The 21,274-nt window shown below is 47.7% G+C and overlaps 1 protein-coding gene across 5 annotated transcripts in view; it reads right to left on the bottom strand.

Annotated features, from left to right (window-relative positions):
- Positions 1 to 21,274, bottom strand: part of LOC135388691 (cardioacceleratory peptide receptor-like) — a 404,160-nt gene that overhangs the window by 197,701 nt on the left and 185,185 nt on the right. The window contains exon 1 of one of the 5 annotated variants that reach the window (XM_064618405.1): positions 13,088 to 13,609. The exons of the other annotated variants lie outside the window; for them this stretch is intronic. Within the exon in view, the coding sequence (XP_064474475.1) occupies positions 13,088 to 13,261 (174 nt within the window). The 5' untranslated portion in view covers positions 13,262 to 13,609. Of the gene's footprint in view, positions 1 to 13,087; positions 13,610 to 21,274 lie in introns of those variants that run through there. 5 annotated transcript variants of the gene reach the window in all.

Genomic DNA, 21,274 nt, shown 5'->3' on the forward strand with positions numbered 1-21,274 from the left:
TCAGCCGTACGTTACTGGCTGCAGCGTAATCAGCACTGCCCAGCTCGGCGCTCATGTTAGTGATCATCATGCTGTGATCTTGATTCTAGATGTTTCACAGCTTCCCGGCAGCACTGGGCATGCAGTGCGTTGGCGTCTCGACTCTTCGCTTCTCCATGACGACTATGTTGTTTCGGAGATCAAGGGTAAAATCGCAGAGTACTTGGCAAGTCGGTCGCCAACTCCAGCAGAGTGGGATGAGTTCAAAGTCTGGGTGCGCGACCTCTTTCAGACGTGGGGACGCCGGAAAGCGCGGGCGCGAACAGCCATGCTTGCGCGTTTAGCTGCCAAAATACGTATTGTGAGCAGAGGAGCGCCGTTGACACCCATGATGGAGGAGTATCTCGCGACGCTGCAGCACCGCTACCGTCTACTGCTTCAAGATTCTTCTGGACGGGCGCGACAAAATTACTTCAGGTCTCAGGCGCTTGCTGGCCCTGGCGTGGTCCGGTACCTGGATTCCGTGCGCCGCACCGAACAGCGTGAGCTTCCTCGTTTCCGAAGACCAGACGGCAGTGTGACTGAAGACCCCGGGGAGGTGCTCGCCGGCTTTGAAAACTTTTTTCGGAACTTGTACACTGACGAGTCTGTCAGCAGTTCGCGAAGCTCATTCTTCGAGGGCCTTCCGGTCCTTCCCCGGATCGACCACGACGCTTTAGAACATCCTCTGCGTTTGGAAGAGCTGGACATGGCGGTCCGATGTGCGGCAGTTGGCAAGAGTCCAGGACCTGATGGGCTTTCTTCCGAATTCTATGCTACGTTTTGGCCTTGCATTCGGGAGTTCCTCTTCGACGTTGTTCGAAGGGCTTTCGAAGGTGCCGACTTCCCGGAGTCGTTTGGTTATGGACATATAGTCTTGCTCCCGAAGACAAGCGGCGACCTTGGTAGTCCCGAACACTGGAGGCCAATAACGCTGCTGAACAGCGATTACAAGATAGTGACTTCCGTATTGACCAATAGAATCCAAAATGCTCTCCCGGCAGTAATCCACCATTCTCAGACTTGTTCAGTGCCAGGCCGCACGATGTACACCGCGCTGTCAGGGCTGAGAGACGCACTGAGCTACGCCACTCCACGTGTACCGGATGGTTGCTTACTTTCACTTGACCAGAAGAAAGCATTCGACCGTGTGGTGCATAGTTACATGTTCGCTGTCCTCAGAGAGTACGGGTTCCCTGGATGGCTCATCAGTGCCATCGCCAAGCTGTACCGCAATCATCGCAGCAGCCTGTACATGATGCAGCAGTTGTCTAGGGAGTTCCCAGTCTCCAGGGGCGTACGGCAGGGCTGCCCACTCTCTCCAGCTCTGTTCACCTTGGCAATTGATCCCCTGTTATGGAACATTGAGACCAACCCGTGCATTCGCGGTTTTCCGCTTCCGAGATCCGGGGAATGGAAGGTCAGTGCGTACGCTGATGACATCACGGTTCTTCTGCGGGATGCAAGCTCTGCGTCTGAGGTCCTTCGAGTCTACGAGTCCTATGCTGCACTTTCCGGTGGGATGCTCAACTTCGCCAAGACCAAGTTGATGCCACTCGGGAGCTTTTCTCCGTATTCATCACTGCCTTTCCAGTTCAGCGCGTCACTAAAAATACTGGGCATTGTGTTCGACTGCCGCGGCCCAAAGGTCGATAACTGGTTCAGGGCGCTGGAGGAGCTCCAGACGAAGTGTGATGCGACACAGGCATTTGACCTGTCGTATTGTGAACGATCGTTCCTCGCACGTACTGTCTTACCGGGACGCTTGTGGCATCTTAGTCACGTTTCTATTGCCCCACGTGCAGTCGTCGTTCGGGTGCACTCTTGCCTCTTGTCATTGTTCTGGAGAAAGCGGAGAGGCCCTGTCCTACGGACCATGCTGGCATTTACGAATTCTAAGGGCGGGATGAGCCTTCCAGATATCGGGCTTATGAATCGGGGCATCGCTCTCAGCACCACGTTGCGAATTGTGCACGCTGAGGAAGACTCGCCGGCGAAAGTGCTGCTCACCTACTGGGTGGAACTCCTCGGGCCAAACCCTGTCAGTGGTTCACGGGCGGTAGCACCATTGGGGTTTCACGCCGCGGTTCATACGTACTACCAACAGCTCTCGCCCCTTGTTCCTGATGGCAGCCTCGTTGCGGCTTCCCCCTCTTCGATGGCTGGTGCGCTGTTGCTGGACTCCGTGTCAGCGAGCGAGAGCCTTCGAGTGCGTGTTGAGCAGGCGTCAAACATAGCATGGACGGTGTTTACATGGCTCCCTGGATTTCTGCGGGACACCATGTGGTCTTTCGCGTGGGGCGTGCAACCCACACGGGACCGCCTGTACTCGTGGCACGTAACAGCGACAGATTTGTGCCCTTACTGCAGTGAACGCGAGACAAACATGCACGTGTTGTTTGCCTGCCGCATTGCTCGCGTCTTTTGGAACCTTGTCCGACGAAGCACGAACATAGTATGCCCAGTGCGCTTTAACCAACGTCACCCACACCGCCTTAGTGTACTTCTCACAGCTTGCGGCGCGGTTGTGCTTTGGGAGGCTCGTTGTAAGGCAGTCGCGCAACGTCGTCGAGATGTGCCCATTTTTTGCTTGGTGCGGAGAGCGCGCATACTGCTCACTACTGAGTTGCAGCGGGAACTGTTCGCTATTGGAGATGACAGGTTTCTTCGTCGATGGCGCTTCCATCCGTCGCTTTCAGCCCGAGGTGGCTGCGTTACGATCAAGGGCACGCCGCCGTGAACTATATCATATCATTTAATCGATCACCATGTTGTAAATAACCGTTGTACATAATCGTTGCGTCATCCTGCAGCCCCTGAACATGTGACCATACCTGTCTCATACCTGTCTCATTAAATTTTCCTATAACAAATGAAAATAAAGCCCGGAGGATCAGAATAAATCACGAGATGGTAACCGCAAAAATGTAACAGCAGGGATCACTACATCTGGTGGCAACAAGCCGGTGCTTGTTAAGAACTTCATAAATAACTGAAGACCCTGAGGGTGCAGCGCATAGGGCCGGTAGAAAAAAAAGAGAGTCACAGACGCAGAGGTTTCATATGCGGTCTCCGATTATTCGATGTGTGCCCACTTCTGAATTGAAAGGCTTCCTGTCGAGTATCCCGTTACTCTTTCAGATAGCGCACCGTATGCGCATCGATTTGAAATCAAATCCGTTTCGCATTTCGGTTTTTTCCTTACCGAGGGAATTGAAAAACGATAAGTACGAAGTCCTGAAGCCCTGCTTGCCGGTGCTATAAGTATTCTGAGAAAATCTCAAGTTAAGGCTGGGGTAATACACAGGGATCGCAGGAAATTAATAAGGAGGCGTGTTTTCATTGCCGGAAGCAAACGAAAGGGTAATGCGATTCGCGCAATCAAGACTCTTCCGACATTCTGAGACCTGGCACGCGGCTGGCACCGGGACAGAAAAATTGTTTGCTGGGCATACTGTGTAGGTGTTAGAAACTGAATTGAAATTTTTAGTAACATTACATTACGATTAGTAGCATTACAGATTCGTTGCGCGCACACAGATGGAGGATCCCGTTGGACACGGATCCCATTGGGCCGGTCAGCCCTGGACTGTGTCATCACCCTAGTCAGGCAGGTACAACAGGATAAAGTCGAGGGATTATTGACTGCCGCTGTATTCCTCGATGAAAAAAAAAAGAAAAAAGCGTACGGCAGTGTTTATCATGCTGACATCCTTGACGCTCATGCTGCAGCTCAAGTGGGCGGCTGCCCTCTGCGGCGGATACAAGACTTTTTATCGGGACGCTGTCTCTTCGTGCGCAACGCTGATGTGGACACCACCAAGCACCATGTGACCTGTGGGGCCCCGCAGGCCAGTGTCCTTAGCCCCCTCCTCTTTAATCTTATCATGGCCTACCTTACCTCGTTGCTCCCTGCTCATACGTTCATCACGATATTCGTCGACGACATATGTACCTAGACTTCTGTAACCCGGCGAGGTACGACCCAGCGCCGACAGCAACGCTCTCTACACATAGTTGCCACCTACCTTGCCTCCCGTAGCATAACGGTCTCTCCGGCCAATACTGTTGCAATGGCCTTCTCGAGCAAATCCTTCCGCAGGCATCCGCTCTACCTTGACGGCTACCCCTTGACTTTTGCCTCGTCGTGCCGATACCTAGGTCTTATACTTTATCGCGATCTGACGTGGTCCCCTTATGTGAGGATGATCACTACAAAGGCGGCTGCCTCAGTTCACGTCTTCAGGCGCACCGCTGGTGCATCATGGTGTCCGTCGTGCTCTGATCTTCATCACGTCCATCAGACCCTCGTGTATTGTACTCTTGCTGGAGCACGCGAGACACCTGTTCCCCTTCTATGGCATGCTGATACGCTTCGAGTATATACTCGCTATCTCACCCGTCACTCTCATCACTATCTCTGCCATACTGACGATAACTGCCCAGACTACGCTTTCGGTAAGGCCATCGCCCTTTGCGAAGGATCATCTTGCTTCCTCCTCATACGCTCTCACTTATGCGCCAGCAATGTGGACATTTTCCCGTCCTGATATCTGCCCCTCCATCCGCTCTTCAGCGCAAGCGCGACACCCCCGCACCTGTAGCCCTCGAACTCGCTCTCGACTTTCTGCACTCCACGTATCAGAACCATCGCCACGACTACACGGACGGCTCAGTCACGGCAGACAGACAGCTCGGGCGCTGCATTTTATATCCCTGACAGTGACCTTCAACAAGCCTTTGCCCTCCCTTACCAAATGTCCCCCATAGAAGCGGAAATCCTCGGCATACTATCGGCTAAGGCAGTTACCCGGGATGCCGGCTACACAGTGGGGTTTTCTGACTGATAGCAAGGCTTCTTTGGATCTGCTGCTCACTTTTCGCCACAGCATCGTACGCATCTCTCCACGCGCTCATACATCAGGCTCTCACGCAACGCGCGGCCACTGGCCATTCTCTGACGCTTCAATGGATCCCGGGACACGTAGGCCTTCTTGGTAACATCCGCGCAGATACAATGGTGAGACGCGCAACATCTCCCGGAGCTCTCCCTGCTACCCCTAACGGTATCTGCCTGTTCCGTACGCATTCGTCGTTGGCACTGTGTCCGTAGCCGACTGTTCCGAGTGGACTCTACCTCATATGACTATTTCTTACGTCTCATTGGCTCCCTGCAGGACTTTGCTATTGCCTGTCGTCGGAAATAGAGCCGAAGAGTCACTCCTCTATCGTCTTCGAATTAATGTTGCACACACACCCTCACTCCTGTATAAAATGCGCCAGACGAACTCCCGCAATTGCGCAACTTGTTGCGTGGAAGCCGACATTGAGTGATATATATTATCCTGCAAACGGTATCTCTGTCAACGACTCGTCCTCCAACGCCACTTGTGACTTCTGGGTTACCCCAACGTCTCTTTGGTCACTCTGGACGGCCCAGTCCTGCACAACTAGGGTGCGATTACGACTACCCTCTTGCGCTCTCGTCCAGCCTCTAAGCCCCCACTACCCCATTTGTGTATCTCTGTTGTTTTAGTTTCTTTCTGTTTTTAAAGGAATAGCAAGTCTGCCTACGCCTGACTAAACATATCCCCTCCTCGCGTTGGACACTGTTTGGCTGACCTTTCCTCCTCTTTTTTGTTCCTTTCTAATGGCGTAATGGTACAGTGTACCACACGCAAGGCTTCCCCGCCTTGCTTGCAGTTCTAATAAATATACCCTTCTCCCCTCCTCCCAGTTAGTTAGAGCAGTCAGTTAGATCACCCTTACCTCCAAGCACCCCTCGCCCCCCGACAATTAACATAACTGCATAACTGCACAAGTGTCACAAAAAAGCGTATGGCTGTCTTGAAGCGTGTTATGCGGTGAAGTTAGGTTTTAAGGGTGCGAAGGTTTTTATACTACTTTTTAACTATAGGACCTCCATGTGTATATTCACTGCATGTATTTTGTTTGATCAACAATAAACTCTATTTGATTGAATTGATTTGAGGGCCCACTCCTGTACCAAAATCTCTTTCCCTGCTGGAATACTTTCCTCAACGCTCCTGTGGTGTTTCCGCGTGCTTCCGAGACTACTGTCACCGTTTCTTTTTTTTGCAAGACTTACGCTTTTATCGAATTGACAGGTATATCGAATTTTCCGTTGGTCCCTTTTGACTCAGTTATAATGAGGGTCTGCACTCGTCATCAATATCACTTTCGTCATAGTTATCACTCGGCTTACCAAGAGAAAAATACGTCTGGAAACGATAACAAAAAATACCCACATACAGCACCGCTTTCATGCATAAAACTTATTGTGGATCTCTAGCGGTTCATCGGCTGCTACGTGAATATCCATCGTTTTTTTTTTTGTTTGTTTGTAAGGTCGCTAGTCAGCGCTCTCCCCCATCACAGATGCCCTTCGAGCAGCCGATAACCAGTCACGAGCTAATGACGTAATTTTTCAGTGGGCTACAAGACGGTCCTCCAACACATAAAACGTGAGAGACGAAACTAATGGGAAAGGATTAAGATAAATCCTTAGTTCATGCCCGTAATGTTGGGCAAATAACTCACGCAGAAGAGTACCAGTGTAGTCCACTATTTCTTCCAAATGATGGCCGTCGGCACAAGGGCGTCTAGACAGGGCTTAATGACTATAGTTATCATGTCGGCACGTGTTGGGCTTCGCTGGACTGACATGGTTTTCGATCCTTTCTTTTTTTTCTTTCTTTCTTTTTTTTTTAAGAGAGAGAAAGTTAGATAAAGACAATATCACGGATCTGTCACGCGGTCCTGCGTGTTCACGGAGTGTGAAGTGCTCGCAGCCAACATTGATGGTGGCGGCGTCACGTTACTGTGTATAATTGTACATTGCATTGTTGTCTAAAGGGCCCTGTGGCCGAGGAGCAAGCCACTATAATTTCCTTTATATATGAGGTAGGCCCCTACTGAGCATGCACCAGTGCGACATGCAAATCCAGCTAGCTTACGTAACAGGCGAAAGCCGAAAGTGCGAAATGCAATAAGCCATGCGAAAGGTGCATGGTCTTCTGTAATCCGAGCAGTATTGACTGCAACTATTCTGCTCAAGCACCGGCGTATTGCAATCTGGCTATTTTCGAACTAGCCACTAGGATTCCAGTGCAGGGATAGATGTTCAGCTACAATAGAACCATCTGTTGCCACGGCAAGGTGTTCTGGCCGTCCGTTTAGAGTGTCACGCGGTGTAGCGCATACCATAGATGATGGCATCCTCTGCTATTCAAGCAAGTAGGCTACTGCAAACCAGCGCCGTATTCCGCATATTTATATTTAAAATTCTCGTTTGTTGTCACATATGATAGACCCTTTTACGAGATATTTAAAATGTTGTTGCACATCACTCTTATACCCTACACTCTTAGAAATGAACTTCACCGCATAGCACGCTCCTAGCCAACCATCATCTCGAATTATATCGTTATCTGCCGTCATTTGTTGAAAACGGGAGGCGTACGCCTTTTCTGTGACACTTATGTTGTTCATAATTGTCACAGAAAAGGCGTACGCGTCCCGTTTTCAACAAATTTGTTGAAAACGGGACGCGTACGCGATGTCACTCGGGATGATGGTTGGCTAGGAGCGTACTATGAGGTGAAGTTCATTTTTAAGAGTGTAGTCAGACGGCAAACCTACACTCTTAGAAATGAACTTCACCGCATAGCACGCTCCTAGCCAACCATAATCTCGAATGATATCGTTATATTCCCTGATTTGTTGGAAACGGGAGGCGTACGTCTTTTTTGTGACATGTATGTATGAGAGCATGTATGAGATAACGAGAATGCGAGCTATCGGAACAAATGAAACAGTCCCATTGGTCGTAGAAAATGCAGCCTCGCTGCCAGCCTGCTCTTCGCTCAGGGCGGAGACATCACAGCACGTGTGCGCTCGCAACGTGCACAATAACCACGAAGAAGAAGCTTCACGAGGAGCAGATGTTGTGACCACAGCGAAGCATCGATAAAGTTGCTCGTTTCGTTAGCCTGAACGACTCGTTCAGCTGTCTCGTGCCGTTAAGCTGAACGTGTGAAACGATTAAGCCCCCAGAGTAGATAACGAAATCATTCGAGATGGTGGTTGACTAGGTGCGTGCTATGCGAGGTGAAGTTCATTTTTAAGAGCATACTTCCTTTCCTTTGCAAGAATCGGATGAGAGGTTCCAGACACCTGATGTCGTCATATATCCAATTCCTGTTCAATAACCGCCCACACGCTCTCGAACCCTTCAGCCTAATTTCGGACGAATTCCTGAAGAAAATCACTGCAACTAGACCTTGGCATGTCTTCCAAGATTCGTTTTAGCCACCTACATCTTCAGAGTTATTAAATAGATATAATATTTTTCGCATAATCGCTACGGCCTCCGGAACTGTATCAAGAACAATGATCTACTAAACAACTTATCGTAGGTGGTCTGTAGCTAAACGTCGAATGTCAAAACCAATTCGTGCGATGCTTCTTTGGCAGTCGTGTCAACGCGCGTCGGCATCCGTTAGATGTTCTCCGGTCCGGTGCGTGACCTGGTTGTCAAAATGATGGCATGCTGCAATACACGTTATGTTGGCCTCCGTTTTCAGGAAGGTTCAGTACGTGAACCAAGTCTGGCTGCCGTCGAAAAGTTCAAATGGCTATACTTTCATCGTCAGTTCTGGAATATATATACCAGCGGCATGGCTGATCGGGTTATAAGGCGTCCTGCTCGTTGGTGGTAGCCAAGGTCGTGCTGAAGACTGGGAGGTGGTGGGTTCGAATCCTTCCACCGGCTGCGCTGTCTGAGGTTTTCACTGGGTTCTCCGAAGACTTTCCGGACGAATGTCGGCACAGTTCCCCCTGAAGTCGGCCAAGGACGTATACTAATCCCCCTGTCACCCACTCCTTCCTGCTGTCCTCTCTCCATCTGTCCACATCTGTACGCCGCTCATAGCCACAGTTGCTTCGCGGCGCTAACACGAAAAAAAAAAAAACTTCTGGAATAGTGGAGCACCGTCAACTGCGCTAATGCTTCTTTCGTAGTCAAAAACGACAACAACATATATGCACTGATGTTGACATGAAGCGTTTCACCGCTAACGTGCTGTACTCGACCCTCAGTCATTAAGTTTCTCCGCCTTATCTAAGATAGTATACAGTTGATATACGATCACTCAAAACATCAGGGAGCCTCAGGTCCTGGCATTGGTAAATCACCTGGCATTCCGTGCGCTCAGTGATTCCGAGACTACTCGTGAAAAGCACGCCACCATCAGCACCACCGCCATCACCACCAGCGACTAGTTACAAGATGTCGTATACCCGTCTGTGGACGCTGGTAACTTAGTTACTTAGTTAGTGGCATGCTAGTTATTCAGTAAGGCGTGTTAAATACGAGGTCCTATGTACTGAGATTAGATTTGAGCGTATACGTTAAAAAATATAGGTGGACAGAAAGACAGAAGTGGACAAAACTGATCGTCTGACCGACAATCGTGGCGTCGCTCATGATCATAGATGTCTCGTGATATAAACCATCTGATTATTTTGTCATCATTTGGTGCCAAGAGACAGCGTGGATACGTGGGTCAGCGGCATCGATATGTACATCAACGCGGCAGAGAACGAGACAGATCCTCGTGAAGACATTAGGTGGCAGACGTGTGGGATCTTGGACCGGACAGGCTGCTACCGGTACCCGTACCGTGGGAGGTACCCCGGTTCGAGTCCCTGTGCCGGCTGTGCTGTCTGGGATTTTTCATGGGTTTTCCTCAGATGCTGTCAGACATATGTCTGCACAGTTCCCATCCAGAAGTCGGCCCAGGACGCGCATTCCCCCAGAGCATTACTCGTGACGTCGCCCACGTCTGTGAGACCGACAACGGCGAGCTCTTTCGGAAGCGCCACCACTCACCATAGGCTGCTACCATAACTTTAACATTAGCTTTACTTTTTTACTTTAACTTTAACATCTTTAACATTACCTGCCGCATAACCATTTCTCACCGCTTCAATATATTTTCCAGGCATCGTTTCAACCGCTGAGCTCCACCATTTCAAGCCTCGCTGTTTCCATCTTGGTTTCTGTGTACCTCCGCAATGCTCGGAGTCCGCTTGGCCCAGGTTCATCTACATTGACATCTTTCACCACGTATATTAAACCCATTTACGAATTGTTTCTGTGTAGCAATTGCTGGTCGTGTCACGATAGTATACCTCGTCGCAACCTTTAGTGATGGTTCCTTCGATCGACCACTCCATATAGGGTAAGGTGGGGCAAGGTAAGACAGAAATTTGCAATTGAATAAGAAATGTTAGTTTTTCCTGTTTAAAAAAAAAGCTAGCCATAGGCACATTCTCAGGGACCTTGAGCTTCTGACCTGTAGACGTAGAACTGACGTAGCCAGTCTAAAATAGACACCGAATAAGAAATTCAAAAATGCATATTGTCTCATCTTGCCCCAACCCTTGGGGCAAGACGAGACATCGCGTGGGGTAAGATGAGACACGCCGTGGTAATGAACTATACTAATTAGTTTTTGCAATCCAAGCAGAAAAAGTAAAGCCCGTGGGCTCCTACACAACCCCCTTGAGCCCACCACCCACATGATCTGCAATAAGACCACACAGATCCCGGTACTATTTTGCTCCACCGTCCTTCGCAAACAAGGCACCGCCAGTGTGATGTGTCACTCGCTTTTGTGTGCGCTTCTGCTTTGCTGGGAAATCCTATCCAATATACAAAAAGAAGAGAAATCTCTGAGGAACAAGTATAAATCCTGTCACGTATTAGTTGACTTACCCATTTCGATATTACATTAAATTTAGATTGCATTAAACTTAAATTACATTAAACTGTCGCGTCTTGTCCCGTGCATATCATCGGATCCATTAATTTTTGTGTTCAACACCGGCTAACCAAGAGTGCCCATATTTTGCATATATCTAGATGAATGGATAGAGAAATAGGATGTGAACTAATATTGACAGAATAAGCCTGCGAAACGCTGCTGCGCAGATTACAAGCGAGAGGACTACAGAAAATCGCGCCTTTTTGGCGGGTCTTTACATTCCAAGCAGAACTAGCCGATTTTTTTTCTTCTCTGCAATGCAATCCGGACAATTCTCACGTGCAATAAAGCGGACATGCAGAGCCACCTATGAGTAAAGTTTCAAGCGCATGGAGCAACACATCTCTGAGACAGGGGGCGTCGAGCAAAAAATGCCGCGTCTTGCCCCGTGTCTCATCTTGCCTCACCTTACCCTAAACCCTAAAGTGCCCTCGCTGAAAAAAGAAAAAGAAAGGGAGACGCGTTTTCGCCGGCCCGAAACTATAGGTAGTGTGAGTGCAGGGTCTGTGGACCTAATGGTCTAGCTATCCTCTGTAACCGTAACATGATCCACTGTTCATATCCTGCGGAAATGATTTTTGTTTCGGACAGCGTTGTTTCTAGACACTTCGCTCTTTCTTGCGAAGACTTTAATGAAAAGCATGGGTACACTGAGCCCAATGCTTGGGAAGTCGAAAAAAAGAAGTAGAAATAAAGAACATACTCGGAAATGCATAGGTCTATGAAGATCTCCTTCCAGACACTCAGAAGACGTCCGACGGCTCTTCGCCCCCCTTTTTTTTTCCTTCCTGTAAGTCACTCTTGCTTCTGCATCTCCCTTAGATAATGAATGTCTCCATAGAATGTTGCGGAAGCTCTGGCTCTGCCATACGTCAATAGCGTTCTCTTCTCATGGAAAGCGGGGTCCTTCTAGAACGGGACCCCGACAGTATTGCCCTTTGCAAATCTGGGGGCTTAATCGCGTCATCGTCGTTACGGTCGTTATAAGCTAACGAGTGGCGGGTAATTCAAAAAGGTGGGCACGTGACACACTGCGCGTGACGTGTACCACGGTCATCACGTATCGCGCGAAGAGCGCCGTGCACGTGTTTTATCACGTGCCCATCTTTTTAAATTTCCCGCCCGCCTTTTTGAATTTCCCGCCACTCGTTAGCTTGTAACGACCGTAACGACGATGAAGCGATTAAGCCCCCAGGTTTCATAGAGCGTTGAAACAATTACAAGAGACGAGTGTCGACAGTTTCGGACTGAAAACTGAAAGACCAACAGATACGTGACGACGATGGTATGAAGGCGCTTCACCGCAGGAATTGCGGTACCCCGCCCTATTACATAGGGATGACAACTGTCCATGTACGCACGTCCTAGAAAACTCGATGTGACGTTCGTCTAGGGTCCAGCGTGTACCAAAAGGGTGTGATGATGTTTATCTGAACTGCTGTAACTGGCGTCTCTAATACGCGACACCTAAGTGCTGGTATTCAGTACATTTGGAATTAACGGAACATAAATGCACTCAAGTGCCAAGACACATAAGATATAAATTAAAAGTAAAGACATTCTGTGGTGTCGCGCAGAGCCGATAGCGCGCGAGCGTAAGAAGCGCCATGATGAGGCTATCAATAAAGGATGATTCTGGAATGGGATGTCGGGCTGAGCGGATACAACACATTCATGAAGTATGTGCGATCATAATGATGAGAAATGTCCCGCCTTGTGAGATATTTGCTTGCACTCGCAATTCTGCTTATCACCTATCTACTTTTTTTTATCATGAAGATTTTACGTCCTGCATGCAAAGCTCATATAGAACGCCTAATGTGCGAGGAAGTTAATGGGACAGCTTGCACTCTTAAAACAGAACATCACCACATAGCACGGTAAAGGTTATCTACTGCACATACTGATACCGTTATCATTCCTGATTTGTGGGAAGCACGGGGCGTACGCCTTCCTGTAACAACTCATATAACTGCATAGGCGTCACAAAAGGGTATTCACGGTATTAATACCCTTCCACCAGCGAACTTAAAATGCTTGTTCTCGCCGGCACAAAAGAATTCACCACGGATGTGAATGCCACTGGTGGCAGGTGACGTAAACTACTGTTTCCAAACGAAATTTAAAGAAACGTGCTAATATTAGCTCCCAGTAATTTCAATATCTGTAATGTACATCCGTCATATAGTTAGTAGTGCAAATCAGACTAGTCAAGTTACCTGATAAAAATAGAAGTATTCCAAGTCTGGCTCCGTTGTCTCATTCGCTGTATTCGAACCATTTGCTGGATCGGCTATGTCGAACGACAAACTCATTGGCGGTGACGTTTCGACATATAAAGTCAAGTTTTCCATGTCTCTCACCAGTGGTGCCACTGTCGCATTGGAATGCATCAAAGAGGTTACATGCAATGTTCACTTTGAAGGTTCGCGTTGTCACACCTCGTACAGTAGTATTTAGGAGTTAGCCGTTCACTCACTGGTTGTACCTCAGGCCATCCATACCTTTCGGCTTCAACTAGGTATTGACTTGAATCTCACTCTTTATCACGACACGTCATGTCGCTGGAGAAGGGAACACCCTGCCGTATCTAGGCACACGACAGTAGCAGACCGGTGCCCTCATCGCTTATATGCAGTCGGGACACGCAGAAGTATAGTTTACAACGGATGCGATGTTTTCCTCAAATTTCTTTCTTTCCAGTACAGCGAAGCTTGGTGGAGACGAGATACCATCGGTATTCGGCAGCTGGCATCCAGTTCCCGTTTCATTCGGAAAAATTCCCTCCTCCTCCTCCGCGTATTTGCTACTGTTGAGGAAAAAAAGTGGTACAACAGAGCGTGTTCGCATTCCTTGGTACAGACGACGGCCTTTCGTTCGTTTTCTGGCTCTGGCTCCCTCCTTTCGAGTCTTCACGTGTATTTCGTCTCCGTTCTGTTGTGTCTGCTCATGACTCATCCACTTGTCAAGCGGCACTTGCTCCGAAGATGATGAAATTGCCGGAGTTCTTCACGTTGCTGCCCAGGATCAACGCCGCTGGCGTTACACAGATCGGTAGCAGAGCGGAGTTGTGCACCGGCTCACTACTGGGTTTCTTCATGTACTATCCACAGTAAGACTTTTGACTGCCTGGAGCATATATTGCGTGTTGTATGTGTCAAATATACAACACGTTATTGAACCTTCCTGTGCGATATCGGCGCTGCACAGTTGTATTTGGTGGTTCACTAAGCAGGAGTTACAATGCAGGCTTATCTAATCTCGCACACTGTATGCTCTTATGACATCGCAGTCCTTCGTGAAGTTTAAGTGAGGATTTTAAGATCCTTGCCGTGAAATACACGATAGCACACGGTACCCTGTAAATTGTGCACGGTAGCTATCCTAAAGTAACGAAAAATCTATATCGCACACCTTTCGCAAAACACCTCGCATCACGGCGTAAAGTTCAGTTGAAATATATTTTTCAAAAATCGTCCGCAGCATAACCGTCGTGGTAGTGCGTTTCAGGTGATCAAGTAGCACGTCACGAAAGTTGTTAGGCTCGTGAAGTTGCCCAGACTAAAGTTCATCGCAGCTTGAAGAAGTCATCGCTCACCTGATGCTGGAAGAAGCACAACAGCTATCCTTCAACGACGGAGGAAATTTAACTCATGAAAAAAGAAAATAAAACAATAAATAGAGAAGTGGTGAAGAAGAGAGCGGGCAGCAGTTGCTGCGTGCACATCGCTCTGGAAGAGAGAGTCTCCCGAAACGATGCAGAAAGCTTTCGGCTCTCACTTTGCCCTGAGAGGAGCAGAGGGCGTGAGGGGAGCATGTGACAGCCACCAGGTGGCAACGCGGGAAATTTAAACGGGGCATAGTCGGTGACGTCGCGTTGTAGGTTGCCATAACGACAGAGCAAACCGGAGGACGGACAGAGAACAGAAAAACGATGCAAGTTTTCTGGCTCTCGAAAGACATTTTCTGTTTTAGCAGAGCGTCAACCTTCCTTTTAAAAGTTTTCTTGAAGGAGTCCCATTTTGGATCTTGGTGGGGGTCTCAAACAATTGTTTTACGTTTTAATAACATGTAAGGAAGGCACTACTTCATGTACAGGGTGGGTGCAGATAAAGTAGCCCCACATTCACTCACGAATGGCGTTGTGGGGCTACTTTATGTGCACCCACCCTGTATAGGTTAGAACGGTCGCGACCTGTGTTCATGGTTTGGAGTAGCAGTTTTGCCTCCTCTGTTCTTAACTGAGGGAGTGCTTATTGATCTGTGGCAGTGTTATGATATGTGATGTGTTTGTATGTGTGTGTGTGTATACTGAAGGCAACGGGAGACACACACAACTGAAGGCAAACGCCAACACACACAGACACCCCGGCACACACGCGTACGCAGAGAGACGGACAGATAGACGCACAAACTAACACACAACAATGTACTTTTGTTACAGTAATTTCTTCCTTCTGCAGACGGAATTGCAAGACGGAATTGCAAACTCCTCAAACTTCGTTGCTTTGCCCATTAATGTGTTTGTGATGCGAATACTCATTATCTATTTCCAACTTCAGTCCACAACGAACGAGCTCAATAAGGGCGTGTAATGCATTGCAAACGGGCGCAAACTACACAGGTTGGAAGTGATTATTATTGTACACGCTGGAAAATGAGCTTCTATTCTATACTGAATAAGCGCTCACACGGTTAGCTGTTATGGGTATGTGTTTTCTCCTCCTATCCGTTGTGTTCTCTATTGTATCCCACTCTTTGTATGCGAATATACCCATCAGGTTCTTTACAGCACGCCGAAGTGTCGTCGGGATTGCGTTCAACATGTGTTTGCTGTATAGTTCCTTGTTACACCTAATCCCGTGGATGTTTGCTTTGGTAAGGTTTACAAGGTTTGAAAAACATGTATTTCGCTGAATAGAGTGGACGCTCCTGCTTTCACCTTGCTATGATTAGCATGGGGTTCCGCGTTGCCGGTGGTTATTATAGGACGAACTCGGCATTTGTTTTTCGGGTGTCTAATTGTTTCAGAGAAATCATTGTTTCCCGTTGTTTAGTTGTTTAGTTTGTTTACATGATTATCATAGGCGAATTTGATCTGCGAAACAGACAACAGCGACTGTTTCAAATCGTTTAAGTACGTTTCTTTTAGCACGAGGGGCAGCGTAACTTAGAATTGGCACTCAAGAAAACAGGGGGGCGGCGCCTACTTGGGACAAGATTATCTTGTCTCAGTTAGGCGCCTCCTCCCATTTTCAACAAATCAATACACAGAATGATATCATTCGGAATGATGGTTGGCTATGAGCGTGCTATGTGGCGAAGTTCTGTTTTAACAGTGTATGGCTGCCTGAGGTCTCGTGAGAAATACCTGAGCGCTTCCCGCACTATAAAAAGCGAGCTTCACCGCGTTACACGCTCGGAACCCACTGCCATAGGGAATGGTATCGTGGTATCGTTTTCTTTCCTGATTTGTTGAACGTGAAATGTGTAGTACGCCTTTTTGTGGCAATTTGGATATAGTATGTCAATTGCCACAAAACTGTATACGCTTACTGTATACACTTTCAACAAACGGTCATTCGCACGTGCACTCGATATTTTTCTTTTGAACCTGTCTAACTAATGTACTCTAGCCACACGGGAAACCTAATGCATTAAACTGAATGTCAGTAACTTCACCTCCAACCATAGTCTGTAATGATATCGTTATCTGCCCTGATTTGTTGAAAACAGGTGGAGTACGTCTTTTCTGTTACAATTATGTTGTGGATAATTGTCACGCACAAAAGAAAAAAAAAAATGAAAAGAAAAAACGGGTACGCCTCCTGTTTTCAACAAATCAGCGGAGAGAATGATGTCATTCGAGATTATGATTGGTTAGGAGGTGAAGTAAATGCCATTCCGTTTAATGCATTAAGTTTGCCGTGCACTCTTAAAAATGAACTTCACCGCATAACACGCTCCTAGCCAACCATCATCTCGAATGATATCGTTATCTGCCCTGATTTGTTCAAAACGCGAGGCGTACGCACTTTTTGTGACACTCATGCTGTTCATAATTGTCACAAAAAAGGCGCACGCCTCCCGCTTTCAACAAATCAGGGCAGATAACGATATCATCCGAGATCATGGTTGGCTAGGAGCGTGCTATGCGGTGAAGTTCATTTCTAAGAGTGTGTGGCTAGGTTATAAGAAACGCATCGGCATATGTTTACCGTCCTTTGATCAGGCGTACACTCTACACTGTTAAAACAGAACTTCCCCACATAGCACGCTCCTAGCCAACCATCATACCGAATGATATCATTCCGTGTCATGATTTGTTCAAAACAGGGGGGAGGCGCCTATCTGGGACAAGATAATCTGTCCCAGATAGGCGCCTCCTTCCATTTTCAACAAATCAGTGCACAGAATGATATCATTCGGAATGATGATTGGCTAGGAGCGTGCTATGTGGTGAAGTTCTGTTTTAACAGTGTAAAAGCAGACCTTCACCGCATAGCACGCTGTGCGCTAACCATTGCCACGAATGATAGGGTTATCGCTTCTAATTCGAGGAGAAAGGGGGGCATACGCCTTTTTGTGGCAATTTCGATATATGGTAATTGCCACAAAAAGGCGTACGCCTCCCTTTTTCCTCGAATCAAAAGCGATAGCCCTATCGTTCGCGTCAATGATTGGCGCACTACGTGCTATGCGGTGAAGTTCTGTTTTTAGAGTGTAGGAAACGGGGGAGTTGGTCATGATCCATCACGCGTATGTTATTTTGCTGCAGTGTTTTGCGATGTACCATCCTTTTTCAGTTTCATCCGATAATAGAGAACCCTAGACATGACACAATTTTTCTTTACCTTGTTCACGCGGTGTCTGCTTCCTGAAAGGTCCATCCAACGCAGCTATTCGTATACTGTACCTGGACACGTTCGGATATACGCACAACGTTAAAACGTAAATTGTCGGAGGGACTCAAATGTTCTCCTTTGTCGGGGTTTTCCTTTCTTGTTTCAGGCACAGATTTGTTAAAACGAAAATGAGATTGGGGCCAACACAAGTATCGTTATCATTCTTTTAGGCACAGCCAGGGCCACGATTTTCTACGGGATGCGATTTGCGGGCCGCGTTCAACTTAGGACAATTCATAAGACTGTGACTTCGCTGAATCAACAACAGCAATTACATGAATGACAACCGATCCAGTTGCATAGACTGTTGGAATTGTGGAACAGTGTGGTGTAACTAACCATGTGCAATAAGTTTGCAAACATGGGGAATCGTAGCTGCACTCTTAGAAAAAAAAGGTGGAGCAGTTACACATTTTAGGAGGCAATAGATGTCGCATATGTTGTGCCTATAAGGTTGCAAAGTTCTACCTCCTACCTCACTCTCTACCATGAATGATTGGGTTAGTGCTTCTGATTCGATGAGCGAGGGGGGTGCATAGGCGTCGACTGCGGGGGGGTGCGGGGGCCCTTGCCCCCCCGGAACATGAACTAGGGTGGGCGCCGCCTCCCCCGGGAAGTCCCGCTAAGAGACTGACACCAACCTTTGGGGCTCGGCGCGCCCGGGTCAAAAGAGCGAAGAGGCACCAACCCCAAAAATGCATCTTGCAATTTGTAAAATATGTATCCGTCCACCATACTCATTATCACAGTAGAAGGTGAGGCGAAGAAACATAGAGGATGACACAACACATAGCCTGAATTTCGCCCAAAGCAATCAGATCAATAAAACGAAGGAGTCGAAAAGGCACCGCAGCTGCCAGTCTTCGGAACGCATGTGCGTTGGGAGCGGGTTCAACTCCCGCTGCTCCATTTCATTGACTATATTCATTATATTGCGCGCATTTCGGGTCAAACACCAAGGATTCGATATAGTCTTCGATAGCAGGGTCTTCGATATAGTGAAGGTGTTGGGACTTTGGGCACCGAACACGAGGGATGCTGCCTTGGCGGCACTTGTGAAATTTGTCCAGAGCTGTGGGATGGATACAACCTTCTAGCATCCTGTGTGCATGATCTTAGGATAATTGTGAATAGTGTTTAATTGTGGACTTCTAGTGAACATGTGGATAGTGGACTTCTGAACAGTGAATAGCGAACTTGAGAGTAGAGGACCTGGGAAGTAGTTTTGGGGGGTGGGGTGGGGTGATAATTTTTGTTAGGAGTAGCAGAACAAGTCGGGAGACGAGTTCAATTTCTCCTTGTTTTTTTTTTCTTACAAACAAACAAACAAACAAACAAACCAAGGATTCAATGCATTTTGTTCCTTTTGCACTCAGTTTTCAAAGGCGTAATGCCTTCAGTTGTGCACAATTTCACTGTTTACGTTCTCTCTGTTTCTTCTCTTTTTTTTCCTGTTTTTCCTTCCTCTTATTTCTATACCAGTTCTGCATACATCATAGGATAACGCCAGAGTATGTGATTCTTCAGCTTTAGTTTTGTGTTCTTCACTTTTCTTTTCCTTTTCTTTCGTTCTTTTTGTTTCCTTTTGCTTTCTTTTTTCTTTGCCTTTTTCCTCTTGCCCTTTTCACTTTTTTTTTTTGAATAACAAGCCGACATCCATCTGGCTTACCTTTCCTTTCTTTTTTTTCTTAATAAACATATCCCCCCCCCCGCCAGAGTACTTACTTCGCGGTGCACCCTTGCCCCCCCCCCCCCGGGAAAATGAAAACTCTCCGCCTCTGGGGGGGTGTACGCCTTTGTGTACCAAGTTGGATATATGATAATTGCTTTTACCACCCTTTTACGCCCTTTATCAGACGGTATGTTGACCTAGGTGGTAACTATAGAAGTTACCACCTTTTCGCATCCTTTTTTCTTAGAGTGTGGGGTATAGCAGGTTGGGTACATCATCGTGTTACTCAACCTTGAATATTAGCAATAAACATTTAAATTCAAATCTAGTCATCCCCCCCCCCCTCTCTAAGGTCCATTCTATCAGGACAGGTCCATTTATCTTCTGCAGTAAAAAATATAAACTGAATTTTAATCGAATTAATTATTGCAGCTCGTTCCAGCTGCTTCCTGTAGGCAGTGCTTTCCGGACCGCCAAGCGCGTGCCACATAATACACTGCGGTTTATGCGGGACAGCACCGCGCAGTGCCTTTGCATTCATTGCGCAACAGGAAGACAGCCGAGCGTAAGACATATACGTCACCACTCTGAACTCCATGGATGTAAATGCAGGCCGAACGAGATCGCTACCACAACAATTTAATTATCAATGATGGGGACATCGTGGGGAAGGAGAGCGTTCAGTGCGAAGCACACCACACCTCCTTTGACACAACAAATGAGGCCCATTTCGCACTAACGTTTTTCTCAGCCGTGTTTTTAAACTGAGCCAAAACGAGCCCATTGGAACCTACGGCGCTCGATTGCCTTCAGGTTCTCATTTTGAAACGAACGAACGAAAAATACGCTAGTGTGAAACCGGCCTTATAGAGTGATACCAAATATAGCTAAACGTCTTTCCGCGCGGTATCTTTACTGTTGACACTACACCGTAGAAATAGAAGTTCACCGTCATTGTCATTCAGGACGATACCGCTCTTTTTTCTCATTTGTTGGAACATGGAGGCATACGCCGTTTTGTGGCAATTTGGATATACTTTAAATGCATCAAAAAGGCGCGTGCTGCTCTCTCCCTCTTCAAATCAGTAGCAATAGCTCGTTAACTGTGTCATTCGCTGCAGCGGTTGGCGCAGATGCGAGTTGTGAGAGCAGCTCTGTTTTTTAGAGCAACGCCAGGGCGCAATCGCCACAAACACCACCACCGCCCACCAACGTTAGCCCCCTTGCCCACTTGCATCGTGTGAGCTAACCTGCGTTTCCAGGAGGGCGATAGAGTTACAATTACGCATGAACCGGAAGCCGAAGTAGCAAACGCGTCTGTCTCATCCCGCAGAGAAAATTAAGATAACAACCGAGACACTCATAACGAGGAAAAATTATGACGTGTAGAAGGCCGCAACGAGAACGGACAGCGGCTAATGCCAAGAACAAAGCAGCTGTCATTTTTTACTCACCAGCCCCGTATGTAATGACGCACCAAGGAGGCGTATACTGCTCGCAAGCAGAAGATCTTGATGTCAATAAATCAAGGAAACCAATTACGCGAGCCATACACGTCGCTATGCAATCCACGTGCCACCACGGACCACTCCCTAGCATGCCGCAAAGGAGACGTTGGCAGGCGCCATTTGTATCGTCCATGTGTGTGCACACTTGCTGTCCGCTTACCGCGGTGGCCTGCTCTTAGCGAGCAGTTTAATTGGCGCCTCCATAATCAGCATGGAAGCATCGTCGGAAAAGGAAAGGAAAGGGTAAGTGTGGCAGAAGGTATGGAAGATGCACGAGAAGATGTACCAAGCATCTGTTAGTTTACGGCACGTCTGCGCCAA

Source organism: Ornithodoros turicata, chromosome 3, assembly GCF_037126465.1.
Source record: "Ornithodoros turicata isolate Travis chromosome 3, ASM3712646v1, whole genome shotgun sequence".
NCBI classification, from domain to species: domain Eukaryota; kingdom Metazoa; phylum Arthropoda; class Arachnida; order Ixodida; family Argasidae; genus Ornithodoros; species Ornithodoros turicata.